The 21,767-nt window shown below is 38.9% G+C and overlaps 1 protein-coding gene across 7 annotated transcripts in view; it reads left to right on the plus strand.

Annotated features, from left to right (window-relative positions):
* Window positions 1–21,767, plus strand: part of CCDC148 (coiled-coil domain containing 148) — a 325,900-nt gene that overhangs the window by 93,506 nt on the left and 210,627 nt on the right. For 4 of the 7 annotated variants that reach the window (XM_060177892.1, XM_007524305.3, XM_060177896.1 and 1 more), the window contains exon 3: window positions 17,285–17,400. The exons of the other annotated variants lie outside the window; for them this stretch is intronic. In XM_060177892.1, coding sequence (XP_060033875.1) covers window positions 17,285–17,400 — 116 coding nt within the window. The remainder of the gene's footprint in view (window positions 1–17,284; window positions 17,401–21,767) is intronic. 7 annotated transcript variants of the gene reach the window in all.

The raw sequence follows: 21,767 nt of genomic DNA on the forward strand, positions 1-21,767 counted from the left end.
GGGACTCTAATATCTGAACTTCAGAACTCACACTTTGCAGTGGTATGATATTTTCTTTCTTAGGTAGGTATAAGATGCACTGTTCCCTCTTTATCATAGCTAACTATAGCCATTAAAAGGGAAATTTCTATTATTAACTTAATGAATATAAATTAGAATTTACTAGGGTAAAGGGGCTTCAAAATATGTTGACTGATGCATTATTTAAGAATGTTACTGTGCTGGTAAAATAGATCACCTGAATAGTGTGCTGCTTTGTCTATATGACCCAGATTCTAGCCAGCCTCCACTGCACTGAAGGAAATTTTGCTGCTCTGGTCTCTGTCATTCTGCCTCTATCTCTATTTAAAATAAAATAAATGATAAATAAATAGAACTAAAGAAGAATATCATAGAAGACATAAGCAAATAGAAAACTAAAAAACAAATAGAAAACTTAAATTATAAAAGCAATTAAATACAGAATTCCTGTTAATACAGAATTGCATTTCTAGAGAGAAGATGGTATTCCTTTGGCCAATTTTTGTTATTTTCCCTTCCATTAATGAGCAGACCTAACACCACTATTTGGACTATAACAAAAACAGTGTCTGTACTGCAAGAGGAGAAGGCACTGAGTTGCCTAAAACATTATGTTGGAATCCAAAGCTAGGGATAAGAGCATTTATTTGGGACTGTTGGCATGTCATAAGATAACCAGGGCTAGAATTATAACGACATGGAGGGGGCAGTCCCTGCTAGGATGTGGGAGCTCCAGTGAAGAGGAAGTGTTTATGGAAGGAGTAACTCCATATGGTGTGTTAGAACCCAGTCAAAGTGAGGAGATGATGATAAACATATTGAGAGGCAGCCTGACCTTAAATTTTGAAACTGAACTGTAGTGAGAGATGTGTTTGTGAAGGGTAGCATGGAATGCCAGCGTAAGGGAGGAATCTGGAAACACATAGTGCCCCATGGAATGTATAAGCTTATATAAAGGTGGTGGCTGAAACTTGGTGCAACTTGGTGTTGAAAACTAGTAAGATACTATGGTTCCTGCTTATTAAACATTTTGTCCTGTTTTCCATCTTACTGCATTTTAGCCACCAAGTTGCAGATGATACTATGATGCCATCCTGACTTCCTTGGGCAGACGACCTCACCAATGTGTCCTAGAACCTCACCTCCTCAGAGTCCTGCCCCACTAGGGAGAGATAGAAACAGGCTGGGGGTATGGATTCGCCTGCCAACACCCATGTCCTGTGGAGAAGCAATTACAGAAGCCAAATCTCCCACCTTCTGCACCCCTTGAGGAATTTTGGTCCATACTCCCAGAGGGATAAACAATAGTGAAATTTCCAATAGAGGGGATGGAACACAGAACTCTGGTGGTGGGAAATGCATAGAAATATACCCCCTATTATCTTAAAGCCTTGTAAATCAGTATTAAATCATTAATAAAATTTAAAAGAAAAAAACTGCTAAAAAAGATACATAATCTTTGTATATCAGTGTCACTATATTCCAAGCACCATCATTCACCAAATTTTTATGGTTGAATCCACCAGCTGAAAAATGGTAGATTGCTGTTTTTCTTTTCACTGAAAACAAAATTTTAGTGTGAGATGTAAAAGGAGAATTCTCTGCATAGTTGATCCTTTATAGAAAAAAGTCCTTGTTCTAGAGTATTGAAAGCCCATAGTTATGTTCTTCTGTGTTGCTTTTTGATAGTGGAAATGATTTTCTGTTTTTTTTTTTCTTTGTATCACCACCTACACATTTTTTCACCTACTCTCTTTTAGCCTTGTTGAAAGTGCAAATAAAACCCCTATTTGAGTTTTAAAATAGGAACTCTTGCTGGAGTTTTTTCCTTATACTATTGAAGAGCAGTGACAGTAAGATGTTCTAGTGTTTTATCCTGTGCCTGTTTCAATAAACATTTTTATATAGAGAATTTTTATTCTGCTTTGTATGGAGAGGCACAAACTCTCCATAATCTTCATCTCAGACTGCATCTGTGGGGAAATTTTGCTTGGCTGAAAGCTACAAAACCTGCTTACGGAAGCTTGGGGGATTTATTTCTCTCATAACAATGAGTCCAGAGAGAAGCAATCCACTACTGGTCTTGCAGTCTCTGGATATCACCAGTGTCCCAGACTCCCTTGGCTCTCTCTTTTGCAGTAGTTAGCATGTATCTTTCCACCTAATATTCATGACCTTCTCACAAGTGACCTCCTCATGTCTAGTTAAGATCTATATTACAGGTCCTGGAAAAGAATGACAGAGGACCTAGTAAAGATTGTATTGTTATGTGAAAAACTGAGAAATGTTATGCATGTACAAACTATTGTATTTACTGGGACTGTAAGACATTAATCCCCCAATAAAGGAAAAAATGTTTAAAAAAATCTATGTTTCAAGTAGGAAAATAAGAATGATCAGGAAAAAGCAGCAAGTGCCCACATGAAAAAGAACATAATTTTTCCCCCAAAGGACATTTTATTTTCTTACTGAGGCCATTTCTTTTGGATTGATCATCTCTTCACTTCCCATTCTCTTTCTTTTTTGTATTTTTTATTATTATTTTTTAATTTTTTCCAGAGCACAGCTCAGCTCTGGCTTATGGTGGTGTGGGCACTGAACCTGGGACTTTGGAGCCTCAGGCAAGAGAGACTCTTTGCCTAATCATTATGCTATCTACCCTCTTCCCTAAAGCAAATGGCCAATGTTATTGATTTTGAATATAAAATTCAAGTACAGTTTAACTCCTGAATGTGTGTAGACTCACTCCACTCACAGCCTCAATGCCAGAGCACAACTGAAATAGTTCCACACCCAGTTCTCCCCAGCCTCACTGTCTTTTTCTCTATTGTCACCACTATCTTCCTAAGAGCTGCCTGTGTTTTGTTTCGCCAGTTTGTTTATCCTGGCTTATTTATACCCCACATGCCAATAACACCATCCAAGAACTGTGTTTCTTTTTTTTTTTTTAATTTTTTATTTAAGAAAGGATTAGTGAACAAAAGCATAAGGTAGGAGGGGTACAACTCCACACAATTCCCAACACCCAATCCCCATAACCCACCCCCTCCCGTGGTAGCTTTCCCATTCTCTATCCCTCTGGGAGCATGGACCCAGGGTCGTTGAGGGTTGCAGAAGGTAGAAGGTCTGGCTTCTGTAATTGCTTCCCCGCTGAACATGGACGTTGACTGGTCGGTCCATACCCCCAGTCTGCCTCTCTCTTTCCCTAGTAGGGTGTGACTCTGGGGAAGCTGAGCTCCAGGACACATTGGTGGGGTCTTCAATCCAGGGAAGCCTAGCCAGCATCCTGGTGGCATCTGGAACCTGGTGATTGAAAAGAGAGTTAACATATGAAGCCAAACAATTTGTTGAGCAATCATGGATCCCAAGCTTGGAATAGTGGAGAGGAAGTGTTAGGGAGGTACTCACTGCAAACTCTAGTGTAGTGCTGCTTTCAGGTATATATTTTGCAGTAGTTTATGGATACATGTGCACATAAGCTCTCTCTCATAGAAACTGGTGTATATCTAGGTTATGGGACTTTGTTAGAAAGTGAACTACCTGAGATGAAATTAGAGTGTACTATTAAAGGAAAGGTCTCACCCGAGTAATGAAGCTGAAGGGTTGTCATTCCACACGTGAAGTCTCTGGATACATTCTGAGGTGAAGCATGTTGAGGTAGCAATCGTTGCTTTGGTTAGGTTGTGATCGGCAGATGCAATGTTACTTGGTTTGGATTGGGAGATGCGTACGGGAAAGTGGGCCCTATCCAAGGGTTCCAGGACTGGGGGAAGTAGGGGTTCTATAGTGAAGATGTGAGGTTCCTGCTGTCTTAGGGTTCAAAAAGACAATCAATAGTTAATATTATCATCACATTATTTGTTAATTGGGTTAACTTTGAAAAGTCCCTTTGTTATGGTTTGCTGGACAGTACCCAGTATCTTGTATATAGCTGTGCTATTGGAAGCTTCTAATCTACTTGGTCTAGGCTTTTGAGAGAGTCCGCATATCAAATACATAGCCTATATATTAAAAAGGTTCAGTTTGTCTTTTGAGAAACTTTGAGACATACAATTGATTTCCCCCTCTCATAATAATTAGCTACTGATTTATATGTCTACATTTTGCTAGGAGTGTACATAAACACCATTCCCACCACCAAAGGACTGTGACCCATCCCTCCCTCCCACTCCCACCCCCCACTGGCCCAGGAAGCTACATGCCTACCCCTCACCACTGGGTTTTTACTTTGGTGCCCTACTTACAATTTGATCAGGTCCTGCTTTTAGTTTCCCTTTCAGATCTTCTTAGTCAGCTTCTGTTGATGAGTGGGATCATCCCATACTCATCTTTATCTTTCTGACTTAGTTCACTTAACATAATTCCTTCTAGCTCTGTCCAAGATGGGTCAGAGAAGGTGGGTTCATTGTTCTTGATAGCTGCATAGTATTCCATTGTGTATATATACCACAGCTTTCTCAGCCACTCATCTGTTGTTGGGCACCTGGGTTGCTTCCAGGTTTTAGCTATTATGAATTGTGCTGCTATGAACATAGGAGTACAGACCTCTTTTTGGTTGGGTGTTATGGAGTCCTTGGGGTATAACCCCAGGAGAGGAATTATTGGGTCATATGGAAGGTCCATGTCTAGCCTTCTGAGAATTTTCCAGACTGCTCACCACAGAGGCTGTACCAATTTACATTCCCACCAGCAATGTAAAAGGGTTCCTCTGTCCCCACATCCTCTCCAGCATTTGTTGCTGCTGTCCTTTTTGATGTATGCCATTCTTACAGGAGTGAGGTGGTATCTTAGTGTTGTCTTGATTTGCATTTCTCTGATAATCAGTGACCTAGAGCAGTTTTTCATATGTTTGTTAGCCTTTTGGATCTCCTCTGTGGTGAATGTTTTGTTCATTTCCTCTGCCCATTTTTGGATGGGGTCATTTGCTTTTTTGCGGCTAAGTTTGCTGAGCTCCTTATATATTTTGGTGATTAGCTTCTTGTCTGATGTATGGCATGTGAAGATCTTCTCCCATTCTGTGAGGGGTCTCTCTGTTTGTTTAATAGTTTCTTTGGATGTGCAGAAGCTTTTCAATTTGATGTAGTCCCATTGGTTTGTTTCTGCTTTGGTCTTCCTTGCAGTTGGGTTTGATTCATCAAAGATGTCCTTGAGGTGTATGTGGGAAAGTGTATTACCGATGTTTTCCTCTAAGTATTTGATTGTTTCTGGTCTGACATCTAGGTCTTTGATCCATTTGGAGTTGATTTTTGTTTCTGGTGAGATAAAGTGGTTCAATTTCATTCTTCTGCATGTTTCAACCCAGTTTTCCCAGCACCATTTATTGAAGAGAGCCTCCTTTTTCCATTTAATCCTTTTGGCCCCCTTATCAAAGATTAGATGCCCATAGGTGTTGGGATTTACTTCTGGGCTTTCAATTCTGTTACACTGGTCTGTATGCCTATTTTTGTTCCAGTACCATGCTGTTTTGATGATGATGGCTTTATAATATAGTTTAAGGTCTGGGAGTGTGATGCCTCCATTTCTGTTTCTTTTCCTCAAGATGGTTTTGGCAATTCTAGGTGTTTTCAGGTTCCAGATAAATGATTGTAGTGTTTGTTCTATTCTCTTAGAGAAGCCTGGTGGAACTTTGATGGGTATTGCATTAAATTTGTATATGGCTCTGGGGAGAATATTCATTTTGATGATATTTATTCTTCCAATCCATGAGCATGGGATATCTTTCCATTTCTTGGTATCAATTTCTATCTCCTTGAGTAGCGACTTATAGTTTTCAGTATACAAGTCTTTCACTTCTTTGGTCAACTTTATTCCTAGGTATTTGATTGATTTTGCTGAAACAGTAAATGGGAGTGATTTCTGGATGTCTTCTTCTTCAGATTTAGTGTTTGAATAAAGAAATGCCACTGATTTTTGTACATTGATTTTGTAGCCTGATACCTTGCTATATTGCCTAACAACTTCCAGTAATTTTCTACTGGATTCTTTAGGTCTTTCTATGTATACTATCATATCATCTGCAAATAGTGAGAGCTTGACTTCTTCCCTTCCAATCTGTATCCCTTTGATTTCTTTCTCTTGCCTGATTGCTATGGCAAGAACTTCCAATACTATGTTGAAGAGTAACGGTGACAGTGGACAGCCCTGTCTAGTCCCCGATCTGAGGGGGAATGCTTTCAGCTTCTCTCCATTGAGTATGATGTTGGCTGTAGGTTTGCTATATATAGACTCCACTATCTTGAGGAATTTCCCATCTATTCCCATTTTCTGTAGAGTTTTGAGCATGAATGGGTGTTGGATTTTGTCAAAGGCTTTCTCTGCATCTATTGAGATAATCATGTGGTTTTTGGCTTTGCTTTTATTGATGTGATGAATGACATTGATTGATTTACGGATGTTGAACCAGCCTTGCATTCATGGGATGAATCCCACTTGGTCATGATGAACAATCTTTTTGATGTGTTGCTGTATCCAGTTGGCCAAGATCTTGTTTAATATTTTGGCATCTATGTTCATCAGAGATATTGGTCTGTAGTTTTCCTTTTTTGTTCTGTCCCTATCAGCTTTTGGTATCAGGGTGATGTTGGCTTCATAAAAGGTGGAAGGGAGTATTCCTGTTTCTTCAATCTTATGGAATAGCTTAAGAAGTATGGGTATTAACTGTTTCCTGAGAGTTTTGTAGAATTCATTTGTGAAGCCATCTGGTCCAGGACTTTTGTTGTTGGGGAGATTCTTAATAACGGTTTCAATTTCTTTGTCTGTGATTGGTGCATTTAGATTTTGTAGTTCTTCTTGGTTCAGTTTTGGAAGTGCATAGGTTTCTAGGAATTGTTCCATTTCTTCCAGATTCTCTAGCTTGGTGGCATATAGTTCTTTATAGAAGTTTCGCAGAATTCTCTGGATTTCTGTGGTGTCAGTTGTGATATCTCCTGCATTGTTTACAATTCTATTAATTTGAGTCTTCTCTCTTTTTTGTTTGGTGAGTCTGGCTAGGGGTTTGTCAATTTTGTTTAATCTTTCAAAGAACCAACATTTGGCTTCATTGATCTTTTGTATGGTTCTTTTATTTTCGATGTTGTTTATTTCTGCTCTTAAAACTTTAGTGATTTCTGTCCTTCTGGTTGCTTTAGGGTTCCTTTGTTCCTCTTCCTCTAAGTCCTTGAGGTGTCTAGTAAGGTCGTTCATTTGGGCTTCTTCTTGGTGTTTAATATGTGATTGTATGGCTATAAGTTTCCCTCTCAGTACTGCTTTCGTTGTGTCCCAAATATTTTGATAGGTTGTGTCTTCATTTTCATTAGTTTCCAGGAACATTTGAATTTCCTGTTTGAGTGAGTCTCTGACCCAGTGGTTCTTAAGGAGCATGTTGTTTAGTTTCCAAATTCTATGTCTTTTAATAATTTTCCGTTTCTTGTTAAAGTTAGTTTTACTCCACTGTGGTCTGAGAAGATACTTGGGATGATTTCAATGCTCTTGAATTTATTGATGCTGTCTTTGTGGCCTAACATGTGGTCTATCCTTGAGTATGTGTTGTGTGGATTTGAAAAGAAGGTGTATTCCAGTTTTTTGGGGTGGAGGAGTCTGAAAATGTCCAAGAGGTCTAGTCTGTCAATCTCTTCATTCAATTCTCTTGTATCTTTATTGGTTCTCTGCTTTGTTGATCTGTCTAAGTGTGAGAGTGGGGTATTGAAGTCTCCCACTATTATTGTATTACTATTGATGTATTTTTGAAATTCTTTCAATAGATGTTTAATGTATTTAAATGGTCCCTCGTTGGGTGCATAGATGTTAATAATTGTTAAGTCTTCTTGGCTGATTGATCCTCTAATCATTATGTAATGTCCTTGCCTATCTTTTATTACTTTATTTAATTTAAAATCTATCGTGTCTGAGATGAGAATGGCTGTTCCTGCCCTTTTTTGTGGACCGTTAGCCTGTATGATAGTTTTCCATCCTTTCACTTTAAGTCTGTGTTTATCTTGCTGTGACAGATGGGATTCTTGCAAGCAGCATATGGTTGGGTTATGTTTTCTGATCCATCCCCCCACCCTGTGCCTTTTGATGGGTGAGTTTAAGCCATTGACATTTATTGATATTATGGATTTAATGTATTGTAGTGCCATTGTTCTAAAAAACAATTTGTTTACTCTGATATATTACAAGTATTATAGTGATGTTCTTGTTTATAAGAGGTCTTTTAGTACCTCTTTCAGGGCCGGCTTGGTGATAGTTGCCTCCTTTAACTGTTGTTTGTCTAAGAAGGTTTTGATCCCTCCATCTAGCTTGAATGAAAGTCTAGCAGGATATATTATCCTTGGTTGAAACCCTTTTTCATTCAGGGCTCGATAGATATCTTGCCACTCCCTTCTGGCTTTTAGAGTTTGAGTTGAGAAATCTGCAGAAAGTCTTATGGGTTTTCCCCTGTATGTGACTTTTTGTTTCTCTCTTGCAGCCTTTAGGATCCTTTCTTTATCCTTACTTCTTCTCATTGTGACTATGATGTGTCTTGGTGTTTTCAGGTCTGGGTTGATTCTGTTTGGTACTCTCTTGGCCTCTTGTACCTTGATATCCTTTCTGTTATTCAGGTCTGGGAAATTTTCTTGTATTATTTCCTCTAGAATGTTTGCTTCCCCTTCCTCTCTTTCTTCCTCTGGCAGGCCAATTATACGAATGTTACTTCTTTTGAGATCATCCCATATGTCTCTGTTGTTGTTTTCAGTGTCTCTCAATCTCTTTTTAAGCTCTTTCACCTCTTTCTTAGTTTTCTCTAACTCATCCTCTGACTAATTCTGTTTTCTGCTTCTGTTAGTCTGCTTTCCCTTGCCTCAGCTTCTTTCTTCATTACAGCTATTTCAGCTTTCAGTTCTCTAATTGTCTCAAGATAATCAGTATTTTCCTTGGGGGTCTCAACTGTTGTTTCCCTAATACTGCCATTCCTTTCCTCCAATGTTGTTTTCATATCTGTGATTAATAAGTTTATTATTGCTTGCATACTTTTCTTATCTATGGTTACTTCTGACTGATTTGTGGTTTCTTCTGGGCTCTTGTCTTCATTCATTGGGGTAGCAGTTTTATTTGTTTTTAATCTACCCATTTTTTTTATTTATGTGTTTCTCTCTCTCTTTTTTTTTTTAATGCTCTGTTGTTCCTCAGTTGTTGTGTTTTGAGCACAAGTAACACTGTACTAAATACCTTTATGACAATTGCACTCACCAACCTCCGGAATTACAGTAGCAACTGAAGTAAGTATTGAAGGAGTTTAATCGTTACCAGTTAGCCAAAAAATTTCTCCAGTCCGTGAAAAAATAGTAACCAAATCCCAGTGAAGAAAGAGAGAAGAAAGAGAGGATAGCAAGAATAGACAGTTATGCAAATCTACTATCCAGTGTATATTCTAGGGGTAACAAGAGTGTAAAGGGAACTAGAGCAGAGATACACACATAGAGAGTCCACTCTGGGTCAGATTTCTTCCCCAAAGTAATTCACAAATTCAGAAAGGCAAAGAAGAAAGAAGTGTATGACAAGATAAAAAAAAAAATAAATAAATAAAAATAATAAAAAAAAATAAAAAAACAAAGGAGATAGAGAGAGATAAGAGAGAGAAAAGGGAGAAGATAAGAAGAAGGGTTGTAATTAAAGAGCAGTGCGAGGAACTTCCCAAATGTGTATCAGTGAGTTTTAAAAAAAAAACAAAACAAAACCCTGTTTGGTGGTATGGGGTATCCTGCTAGTAGCTGGTCCCAGGCACTGCTTATGGGGGGGGGGGCGGCGGGAAGGATGTATGCTTGAAAATTAAAAGGAAGAAAAAAGAATTTTTTTCCCCTATTCTAATTCTTAACCCAAATTAAGTTATAGACACCTCCTTGGTGTCACTGCTATGGCCCCTTATTGGCTGGCCTGCTAAAGGCAGAAAATCCTATTGTTTACACGAGATGTGTCAGGAGCTCAAAGGCTAGCCGCTTCTCAGTCCGCCATCTTCCGGGAAACCCCCCCCTCCAGACTTTTTTAAAGGATTTCTCAAAAATGAAAACTAGCTCCAAATCCTTTGATCCAATGAGAGCTATACTCAAGAGGTCTTTGGATCCGCTCTCAGGGTCGCGGTGGACCCTGGAGTCTCCCAAGGGAAAGCCCCCCGAGCTAAAGTGCTCTCTCCGGGTCCTCTGCCTGCCGTGCTCTGCAACCGGCGGAGGAGCCGCCTTCTTGGGCGGGCGGAGGACAATGCCCGGCGCACTCGCCTTGCCCGGCGCCCTGGGACTTCTGGAACCCCGCTAGTCCATGTCACCTTTACTCTAATTCTTAACCCAAATTAAATTGTACTCACTTTTTGGTGTCACCCCTTATTAACTGGCCTGCTAAAGGCAGAAAATCCTACCGTTGCCGACGATGCGATCAGAGCGCTCGCTGTTTGCGACTTCTCAGTCCGCCATCTTCCTCTCCCTCCTGTAAATAGTGTCTAGGAACTGTCTTTCATTTCCTAATTGGTGCCACTGAACATAATCACCTTATATTCTGTGATCTTATCACAGAAGGCATGATTTCATATCTTCAATAGCTGAGCAGTATCCCCCTGTATACTAGAGAAATATACTATAATTTCTGACTCTGCAGTCACTTTCCCATGGACATTTCAGGTTGATTCTGTGTTCTGACTGCTGTCAACAATGTATCATGAGCCAAAGGGGGTAAATGGACTGACTATTGGCTGAGTCACATTCTTTGTATGCATGTCTATGAATGGGATTGCTGAATTATATGACATTTCTGTTTTTATTTCAAAAGTCAGTTCTTACCTGCACATTTCCAGCATGCCTATGCTTATATCTCATTGGTCAGAAGTGTATCACCTGTCACTTAGAAGCCCTGATTTCAAGAAAGGTTATTTTCTTTTTCTTTTTTGCTTTCAGGATTACTGCTGGGGCTTGGTGCCAGCATTACAAATCCACTGTGCCTGGTGGCCACTTTTCTCATTCTATGGAATAAGACAGAGAAAAATTGAGAGGGGAGGGAGATAGAGAGGGAGAGAGAAAGAAAAGACACCTGCAGACCTGCTTCACCCTTGTGAAGTGTCTCCCTGCAAATGGGGAGCCGAGGGCTTGAACCTGAGTCCTTGCACAGGTTGGGCCCTTGTGCTTAGTACTATGTGCACTTAACCAGTATATATATAAATATTATTTATTTATTCCCTTTTATTGTTCTTGTTGTTTCATTTTATTGTTGTAGTTATTATTGTTGTTGTTATTGATGTCATCTTTGTTGGATAGGACTGAGAGAAATGGAGAGAGGAGGAGGGGAAAACAAAGAAGAGAAGAAAAAGATAGACACTTGCAGACCTGCTTCACCATTTGTGAAGCGACTCCCTTGCAGGTGGGGAGGTGGAGGCTCAAACTGGGATCCTTATGCTGGTCCTTGCACTTTGCGCCATGTGTGCTTAACCCACTGCCCTACTGCCCAGCTCCCAACCAGTTAATATTTTAGCTCTAGACAAATTTGTATTTTATTAAGACTAAGAAAACAAGGAAGGAGAGTGACTTTTGGCGCCTAGCTGTGTCTGCCACAGCATTAGACTTCCGTTGATGACAGTTTCCTCAGCAGAATGGTAGAAAAAGCACATCAAAATTCCATTTAATTGTTGAACTCTGTGACCTTGCTTGTGGCCTGACATTTATAGTTTTCTTCTGATGAATAAGCTTGTAATCAAGAGAAACAGCAATACATTTGCGACAACTAATGAAAAGAAAAGGTCTTGTGCTTTTGAGTCATTCTGCTAAAAAAAAATGTGTCAGATGAAATTTCTCATACAAGGCACAGAAAATTTCTATAAAATTAATCATATTCAAGATTAAAGGCAAAGTTTATTGGATATTTCAGACTGAACTTCACAGTGCTGTAGCAGCTTGGTAGGGTCACTGTGCTCTGGAATGAGCTCTGGAAGGGTTCACAGTGGATGTGGTCAGGCCTCACTACCAAAGCTCACTGCTTAAACCTAAATCCATTAGATCTACAATAAAAGATCTAATTTTTTAAAAGAGATAAGATATTTAGGTTAATGTCCCTGCTCTTATTTATGTAAGTATGCATGTGTACACACATTCTCTTTGTAAACAGGCAAGACTTCATGACAAGTGGCTGGGTGGTGGCACACCTAGTATTATAGTGCACAAGGATCCAGGTTCTAGCCCCTGCTCCCCACCTGCAAGGGGAAAGCTTTGTGAGTGGTGAAGCAGTGCTGCAGTTTCTTTCTGTCTCTCTCCCTCTCTATCACCACTTTCCCTCTTGATTTCTGGCTGTCTCTATCCAACAAATAAAGATTAAAAAATTAAAAAACATTTTTAAAAAAACCTTCATGACAGATCAACATCTTCTCAGGACATTGTTCCCATGGAGAGAGTATGAGTACTGCTCTTTGTGCCTGGGCTTGTCTATGTAATGGACATACGGCACATATGGTGATGCAGCTTTCATTTACCAAACCCACTATCACTTTATTGAAGAAATGCTGATTCTTCATAGTCACAGGGTATCTATCACATGTGAACATTTTCAGTCTCTGGGATGGGTACCAGTGCATTTTACCCTTAGCCAAGGTGTCTCTGGGACGGGTACCAGTGCATTTCACCCTTAGCCAAGTGGTCTTATGCACCACAGTGCTAGGCCCCCACCTCCCAGTCAGAGTCCTCCCTCCCCCTTTAGATGTCAGAGCCTGCATGGTCCTCTGCTTGGTTTTTCATGTCCCATCTCTACAGGAGGTCATCCTACTCTTGGCTTTTTGCTATCAGTGATTCTCTAGTTCCATCCATGTTCTAACAGTCAAACTTGCTATTACTTCTAACAGAGGTGTAGTATTTCACTGTGCATATGTTCCACCTCTTCAACCATTCATTTATTGCTGGCACTTGTGTTGTCTACTCCAAACAGCAGTGCCACAACACAGATCTTTGTGTACAAAGACCTTTCTGGGGAGATTTACTTTTTTTTCTGTCAAGTGTATAAAGACCCTTACATTAGGGAGTTGGGCGGTAGCGCAGCGGGTTAAGCGCAGGTGGCACAAAGGGCAAAGACCAGCATAAGGATCCCGGTTCGAGTCCCCAGCTCCCCACCTGCAGGGGATTCACTTCACAGGTGGTGAAGCAGGTCTGCAGGTGTCTATCTTTCTCTCCCCCTCTCTGTCTTCCCCTTCTCTCTCCAATTCTCTCTGTCCTATCTAACAATGACGACATCAATAACAACAACAATAACTACAGCAATAAAACAACAAGGGGCAACAAAAGGGAATAAGTATATATAAGAAGGAAAAAAATTTAAAAAGAACCTTATATTAAATATTTTCTAGTTACTACAAAACTGTATCTTCACACTGTATGTCAGACTTTCTTCATATACTTTAAGAAATTTATAGGGAAACATATTCTTTTAAAATATTTTCAGTCATTGAGTAGGCCTAAATTGCTTAAGATTTTGATAACACTCATGCAATTTCTAAAATGTAACTTAATATGAACATGTACTTCCTTTTAATAGAAGCTCTCTACAATTATCTAACATAGAAAATTCCATTCTAGTAGCTATTATACCACAAAAGTTTAAGTTATAGATTGAAATAGCCACTTTGAATTTTTCACTAGTAAGTGAAATTAGTGATTAGTAAGTTAAACTAGTAATTGAAATGGCCTAGATGGTGTGTGTATACATACTTGCTTGGGAGAAATAATGTGTTTGTTTTAACTTAGTTTTTATAATCTCTTACTTAAAGTGTGGGGCAAGATGTTTTCCTGTTCACATTGTTTATGATGTGAGTAGAGCTGTTAGGCTCCATTCCTTGGAATGATTTTTCATGGGCAGTGCCCATAACACGTGCATTAGTACTGCTACATAAGTGAATGGGTGTTTATGTTAAATATAATACACTTCAGTTTCATTTCAGTTTGCCACCAAATGAATTCAGTTCAAGTTGGATCTGGCCACTATAATGACTGAAGTAAACCTTCATTTTCCATGATTTTTATGTTGTGAATATAAGTCCTTGGATCTGAATTTATAGGGCTATGATCTCGGTCATCTTTCTGGGTCTTAATTGTATATAATGTTCAAATGAGAAGCTAAAATAAGCAGTTTATTTGCTTGGGAAAATAATAGCCAAATCTTAATCCTCAGACATAAGAAAACCATAGTTTAGTCAGTTTTAGGAGGCATTAATTTATATATAATTCCTTAGTTCAGAAGCCATTGACAGTCTTGGAAGATGAATAATAATTATTATTTATGTGTCAGTATTAAATAATTTAGTGTTTCCAATTGGTCATTTATAGAGTTGGAACCAAACTCGCTTTCAAGTTGAAGACAAATTTGTTTTCATTCCAATTTTGATTTCCAGAATGCATTTTAGCATGAGAGTTCTATGGTTATAATTAAAATTCAAACTATGAAGAAATTGTGAGAAACAGATTTCCTCTGAAAATCTAGAGAAACAAGCTACACTAAGACAATATTTGAAAGGGACTCTGCAAATCAGGATTTGCTTCTAAGATTCACCCTTTCAATTTTGATGCTAAAAAAAAGAATTAACTAATATCCAGAGGGACAGTGTGTAGATGGTGGTGTGGTTCTGTACAAGGCTTCTATCAGAGCCGAGTCCAGCTGGCAAGTGGCTGATGGCTACATCCAGAAGTGGATGTGAAGCCTTGTATCCCCCACAAGGGCTTGATAGAAGTAAAGAATAACTTGGCTAGCCACTTTGTTCTGTAAGTAGTACCTTACCTTTAAAGAACTCAAAAGGAGTCATGCATATGCTTTTAATTACAAAAAAATTATCAGTCTGTGATAATTCAAGAGAAGGGAATGAAGAGTGTTGGGAAGGAAAGAATGAGAATAAGACAACTTGAGAGAGGAAAAAAATGGAAGATTTCTAGGAGTGAAGGAATAATAAGTTTAAATAAAATACAAATCAAAACAGTTCTCAACCTTGATTTGAAAAGCACTACAACTAATGCATCTTTACAAATATTTTTAAAATAATATTGTGGAGTTTCACCTCTCTCTGATTCCCTTGACGAGTATTGAAAACATAAATAAGACTGAAGGGCCAGGCAGCAGCACACCGGGTTAAATGCACATATTACAAAGCGCAAGGACCCGCTCAAAGTTCCCAGTTCTAGCCCCAGGCTCCACCTGCAGGGGGGTGGCTCCACAAGGGGTGAAGCAGGTCTGCAGGTGTCTTTCTCTTCCTCTCTTCTCTTCTTTTCTCAATTTTTCTCTGTCCGCTTTAAAAATAAATAAATAAATAACTGCCCTTGAAAATAAGGAAAAATGGTAACAGATTATATATATATAATATATCAAACATATTTAAATATGTACAATTTATTCAATAAATATATATTTAAAATATTATATATATATATATATGCTTCCATGTATGATTTTCCAGTAGCAGTGGATTGTGTATGGCATGAAGTAGAACATTTTCCAAAATTTTTATATTGGAAAGTTCATTGTTCTTCGCATTAGACATGTCTCCAGTGCCCTTGTAATGTGTGATTTAATCTCCAGCATTAGTCATCACATCCATGCTTCCTCTCTCTGTTGTTGTTACCAAAGCCCTGCTCAACTCTGGCTTGTGGTGGTGTGGGTGACTAAACTTGACACCTGATACTTGAGAACTTGGAGCCTAGACACAAGAGGGTCTGTTTGTATAACCAGGACATTGCCTTCCCCACCCGCTCACTCTGCTTTTGTGGACATAGGTGGGCATATTCTTGCAGGCATGTGACCCCTGCTATCCTCACAGTGGTTACTGCTGTACACAGGACAGGTTGGTTATTCCTACAACTAGTGAAAAAGTACATTTTTTGCTCAGATTACCGATATTATACTTTATGCTACTGCTTAAGAACACCCATCATGTTTTACTGTATCAGATAGTTGCTAGCAAGTTCAACCAAGACGTTTTATGTATATGGGAGAATGCTGAAGCATTTCACATGCTCATCTTATTTGACCTATTAAAGATTTACCTTTCAGTTTCATTTAAATTATTTAAATTCAGTTAAATGCCAAAATTATTTTATTTTTTCTAAGTAAATGTAACTAAACTTTAAAGATTACTTTATGTGACATGTAAGAATTCAAAGTTATACCTAATATGTTTTATATAAGTAGAATTTTTGAATACCTTGATAAAATTTTCTGAGTTTCTCAATGTTAACTTAAGCTGAGGCATTCCTTTATGCCATTTTAGAAGTAATTTTATAGAAGGATTGTAGCATAATATGTTTTAAGCTTTTTAAAGACAGAGACTTAATAAGCTTTGAATATTATTATCTGTTTTTATTTTCAAATAAGACCAGGTCATTATTTTGCCATAACTGTATTTTTTTCTGTTTTATTTTAATTTATTTATAAAATGAAAACACTCACAAGACCATAGGATAAGAGGAATACAATTCCCTCCACCAGAGCTCCGTATCCCACCCCCTCCCCTGATAGCTATCCTATTCTTTTTTATTTTATTTTTTAAGATTTCATTTATTTATGAGAAAGATTGGAGGAGAGAGAGAACCAAACACTGGCATAAGTGCTGCCAGGGATTGAACTATAACTGTATTTTTAACTTCTAGTCACTATTTCTCTTAGACTTTTTTTTTATTTATAAAAAGGAAAACACTGACAAAACCATAGGTTAAGAGGGGTACAACTCCACACAATTCCCACCACCAGAACTCCATATCCCATCCCCTCCCTTGATAGCTTAACCCTCTGGGAGTATGGACCCAAGGTCATTCCACCAGAATTCCATATCCCATCCCCTCCCTTGATAGCTTTCCTATTCTTTAACCCTCTGGGAGGGAGTATGGACCCAAGTTCATTGTGGGATGCAGAAGGTGGAAGGTCTGGCTTCTGTCATTGCTTCCCCGCCTAACATGTGCATTGACAGGTTGATCCATACTCCCAGCCTGCCTCTCTCTTTCCCTAGTGGGGCTGGGTTCTGGGGAATCAGAGCTCCAGGATGTATTGGTGGGGTTGTCTGTCCAGGGAAGTCTGGTTGACATCATGCTAGCATCTGGAACCTGGTGGCTGAAAAGAGTGTTAATATATAAAGCCAAACAAGTTGTTGACTAATCATGAACCTAAAGGCTGGAGTAGTGCAGATAAAGAGTTGAGGGGTTCTCCGTTCTATAGATAGCTATAGTTGGCATGTTTTAATTATATTCCAAAGGGCCTGTGGCTATACTAGTTTTTCTTTCTTTCTTTTCTTTTCTTTTTTTTTAAACAGGTAACCTGGCTTCCTGTAAGAAAGGAGTAGGAAGCACCAGCTATCAGTCACTAGCCTCTCGGCAGCTGCATGCATTAACAGAAGCAAAATTAGCTTCTGTCTCTACAGAGTTAAAGGTTAGAAATTGTGTGTGTGTTCAGTTTGTAAAACTGAATTATTAGTAAGTAAGCTACTTGCAATGTAATGTGAAAAAAGTAACATTATAAGTGGTTTTTAGAAATGGTTTTTAGACTATTCCAAGTGTTAGTACCAGTTAAGCTTTAGTAGAAGCTTTCAGAGACTATACTATATACTGTGCATTGGCAGCACTGCCCAGTGTTATTCAACTAATGTCCAGAAAAAGTTACTGAACTTTCAGCAATTTTCAATTTAATTTGAATAATAAAAAGCTGCTAGTCACTATATCAGTCATAAACTTTTAAGTATGTGTTTTAAAAATAATATTTATTTAGTCCATACTCTCAGAAGGGGGAGAAATGTTAGGGGAAGATAACCAGAGGGCTCTGAACTCCAGCTCCATCAGAACCTGGAGAGAGAAGAGGAAAAAAGGAAAGACATTCAGACGTACTAATAGGTGTAGGTGCAACTTAGAAAGGAAGAGAAAGCAGTACTATAGAAAAAGTGAGCAAGGGGCTGGGTGGTGGTGCACCTGGTTAAACACACATATTACAGTGCTTAAGGTCCTCGGTTCAAGCCCTTGGTCTCCCCTTTGCAGGGGGATTGTTTCACAAGTGGTGAAGCAGGACTGCAGGTGTCTCTCTTGCTCTCTGCCTCCTATCTCCCCCTCTCCCCCTCCTCTCTCAGTTTCTCTCTGTCCCTATCCAATAATAAAATAAATTAAAATATTTTTTAAAAAGGAAAAAGTGAGCAAATATATAAATATAGACAGCCCCTCTCTATGACCTTGGGAGAACCACTTCAGTTTTCAATAGAGGAAATGGGGATATAGAGCTCTGGTGGTGGGAACAATGTGAAATTATACCCCTGTTATCTTTAAGGTTTATAAAACATTGTCAAAACACTAATAAAATATTTATTTGATAAGACAGAGAAATTGAGAGGGAAGGGGAGACAGAGGGAGAGACAGACACCAGCGGTCCTGCGCCACTGCTCATGAAGCTCCCCTCCCGCATGTTAAGGATAGGGGCCTAGAACCCTGGTCCTGCTAATGTGTACACTCATCAAGGTGTACCACTGTTTGGCAGCTCCGGTCATAAATTACTATATGAATAAAAAACCCTTCTGCACCACCTTGTAAATATACTGAGTCAAGAAGAGCTGAGCCTGGACTTCACTTGAAAGGTTTTTATGTGCAATGAGCTGAGCCCATTGTTTCCAGATCTCACATGGTTTAGAATTGTATTTCAGGGTGGGCGGTAGTGCAGCGGGTTAAGTGCAGATGGGGCAAAGTGCACTGACTGGTGTAAGGATCCTGGTTCGAACCCCCAGCTCCCCACCTGCAAGGGATAGATAGCATAATGGTCATGCAAAGAGACTCTTATGTCTGAGGCTCCGAAGTCCCAGGTTCAATGCAGATGATCAATGCTCTGGTAAAAAATAAAATAAAATAAAACAAAGTAAAATAAAATAAAATAAACGTTTGACACTAGTGCAAAGACAGTTGCTTCTCAGCATTCTCTGTGGCTAGATTGTTCCTAACTCACTTAATCATGTATTTCTGATGTAAGGAGATGACCCCTTCCTGCCGGCATTTAGAACAGCACTATTAACATTTGGAACATAGCAGATGTGATGCAGGAAGAAATGCTTGAATTACATATTTTCCAGAAATAACTTTGTGCCTAGGAGTCATAGCTTGGAACACCTCAAAAAAACTTTATTTTTTATTATTGTCTCCAGGGTTATCACTGAGGCTAAGTGCTTGCACTGTTCCCAGCAGCCATTTTCATTTCATTTTATTTTATTTATTTTCTAGGGCAGATATAAATTGAGGTGGGAAGTGAAAGGCAGAGAGAAAGATAGACACCTGCAGACTTGCTTCTCTATTCTTGAAACTCCCCCCACGAGTGGGACCCTGGAACCCAAGTCCTTTTGCTTGGTAACCTGTGGGCTCACGATCTGGCCCATACAAACAAAAGCCCTCTTATACTACATGTTTTATGGTCTAGGAATCATTCTGATAAGTGTCTCTCCTCCATTTCTCCATAACTTTAGAATGATAATGAACTGCACTTCTGAAATAATTTTGTACTATCTTTTGTTTTGAATTTCAAATAGTGAAAAGAAAATATTTGATGAATACCTTATCGTTTTCTGATTCCTTCATTATCATGAAATATTCCATTACCTATAACATTATGTTACTTATAATGTTATATTATTATGCCCAGATTAAGGGAGATGTGGTGGGAACTTGCACATGACTTTAACTGAGATCAAATATGGTTTAAGGATGGCAAGTTGACATTTGTTTTAAATTTATTCTTGTAAAATGTGAACAGTTCTTTTTAAAAAAATATTTATTTATTTATTCCCTTTTGTTGCCCTTGTTGTTTTATTATTATTGTTGTTGTTGGATAGGTCAGAGAGAAATGGAGAGAGGAGGGGAAGACAGAAAGGGGGAGAGAAAGATGGACACCTGCAGACTTGCTTCACCATTTGTGAAGTGACTCCCCTGCAGGTGGGGAGGTGGGGGCTTGAACAGGATCTTTACTCTGGTCCTTGTGCTTTGTGCCACCTGCATTTAACCTGCTGCACTACCACCCTATTCCCAACAATTCTTTAAAAAAAAGTAAGACTTTTTCTTGAGTGTTTTATAACTTAGATGGTATTAGATAGCTGGCAGTTAAATACATTTTTCTTTGTTGAATGTTGTTAGTGCTAATACACTAGTGTTAGGGAAACAACTTCAGATTCACACTAGAAAATTGAGGACTCTGGGGCCAGATTTGGGTGAAGCAGAAAGTTGACTTTATTGCACGCAGATTGAAAGCTCAGATCATTCTGTAAGCTTTCCGCCCTGAGTTCAAGTTTGGGTTCAATATACACCCCTTCAGCAAAGCGGAAGCAAGTTTACAGAAACTGAAGCTGTCTAATTTTTAATTTTTCTCTAACCCTTTCCACGTACTTAGCTCTTAAGCTGCTAGATACAGGGAAAGCCCCTTAGATTCTCGGAAAGCCCCTTCCAAGCATGGCAGGGCAGTGCAGCGGCTTGCTACTTGGGGTAGAGGGAGGGCAAGTTACAACCTGTCCTGTTTCTCACTTGTTTAGCTTTCCTCTTACATTTGTCTGTGTTCAACTTTCCTCTCACTAGTCTAGTATATTCAACTAGACTTATAATTAGAAAATTATTGCTATTCTGTATTTTTTTAAAATTAAATGGAGAAGCAGGGAGAGTGAGTGTGTGTGAGTGAAAGAGAGTACAGACCAAAGCTTCCTTGATTGAGGTGGGGGTGTTTTTCCCCTGGAATACACATGTGGCAGAGCAGTGCACTGACCAGGTGAGCTATCCTCCTGATCCCACTGCTGGTATTCGTATGCTACTGTTTGAACTTTTTATAAAATATGTGTTGGCTTTCAAGTAATATTTTATTCTTCCTAATATTATATAATTAACATGTTTTCTTAGTATTTGTATTCATTATCAGCCTATTTTCCCATTTACTTTACTAATAGATAGATAGCATAATGGTTATGCAAACAGATTCTCATGCCTGAGGCTCCAAAGTCCCAGGTTCAATCCCCTGTACCACCATAAACCAGAGCTGAGCAGTGCTCTGGTAGAAAAAAAAATAATAAAATAAAAAATAAAATAAAATTTAAAAATATTTTTTAAAAAAACACTTAATAATAAAACTAATATTTAAAAAAAAAACACTCTGAGAGTCTATGAGGAAAACATGCTGTCCCTCGAGTTTCCAGTGGGATTATAGAGTGATGCAACTTTGTTGGGGGGCATTAAACAATATTTCATATCCATTTACCCACAGACCCCATAGTCTTCCAGAAGCTCATGAGGAGCTGCTGAGGTGACAGCTCACATGGACAGTGTGCTGCTCCGCCCTGTGTGTGTGTCATGAAGGACGGCTGAGGTGACAGCTCACATGGACAGTGTGCTGCTCAGCAGTGTGTCACACATGTTCAAGTCCAGCCCCCACTGGGTTGAGGAGCATCTCCTGCTGTGGTATCTTTAACTTCTCTTCCTCTCTGCCTGCTGTCTCTACCTTTAAAAGCAAAAACACTAAAGAAGCTCATCTGAAAACTATACTGGGAAGAACCATAGAAAGATCAATGAAGCTATTCACTGCAATACTATTTGTAACAGAAAAAGAACTAGAGCACAAGCCTTCCATCAATAAGAGCTCTTGCTAAAATAAATTGAACCTAGGTCTGATCAAATCTCTAGATACAATGATCAATGAGCTGGAAATATAAGAAACAGAAAATCATGCTAAATGATAACATCAGAAACTAGTCAGTAAAGTCCGGACTAAGAAACAATAAAGGACAAAACTATGAAATG

This window comes from Erinaceus europaeus, chromosome 18, assembly GCF_950295315.1.
Source record: "Erinaceus europaeus chromosome 18, mEriEur2.1, whole genome shotgun sequence".
NCBI lineage: Eukaryota > Metazoa > Chordata > Mammalia > Eulipotyphla > Erinaceidae > Erinaceus > Erinaceus europaeus.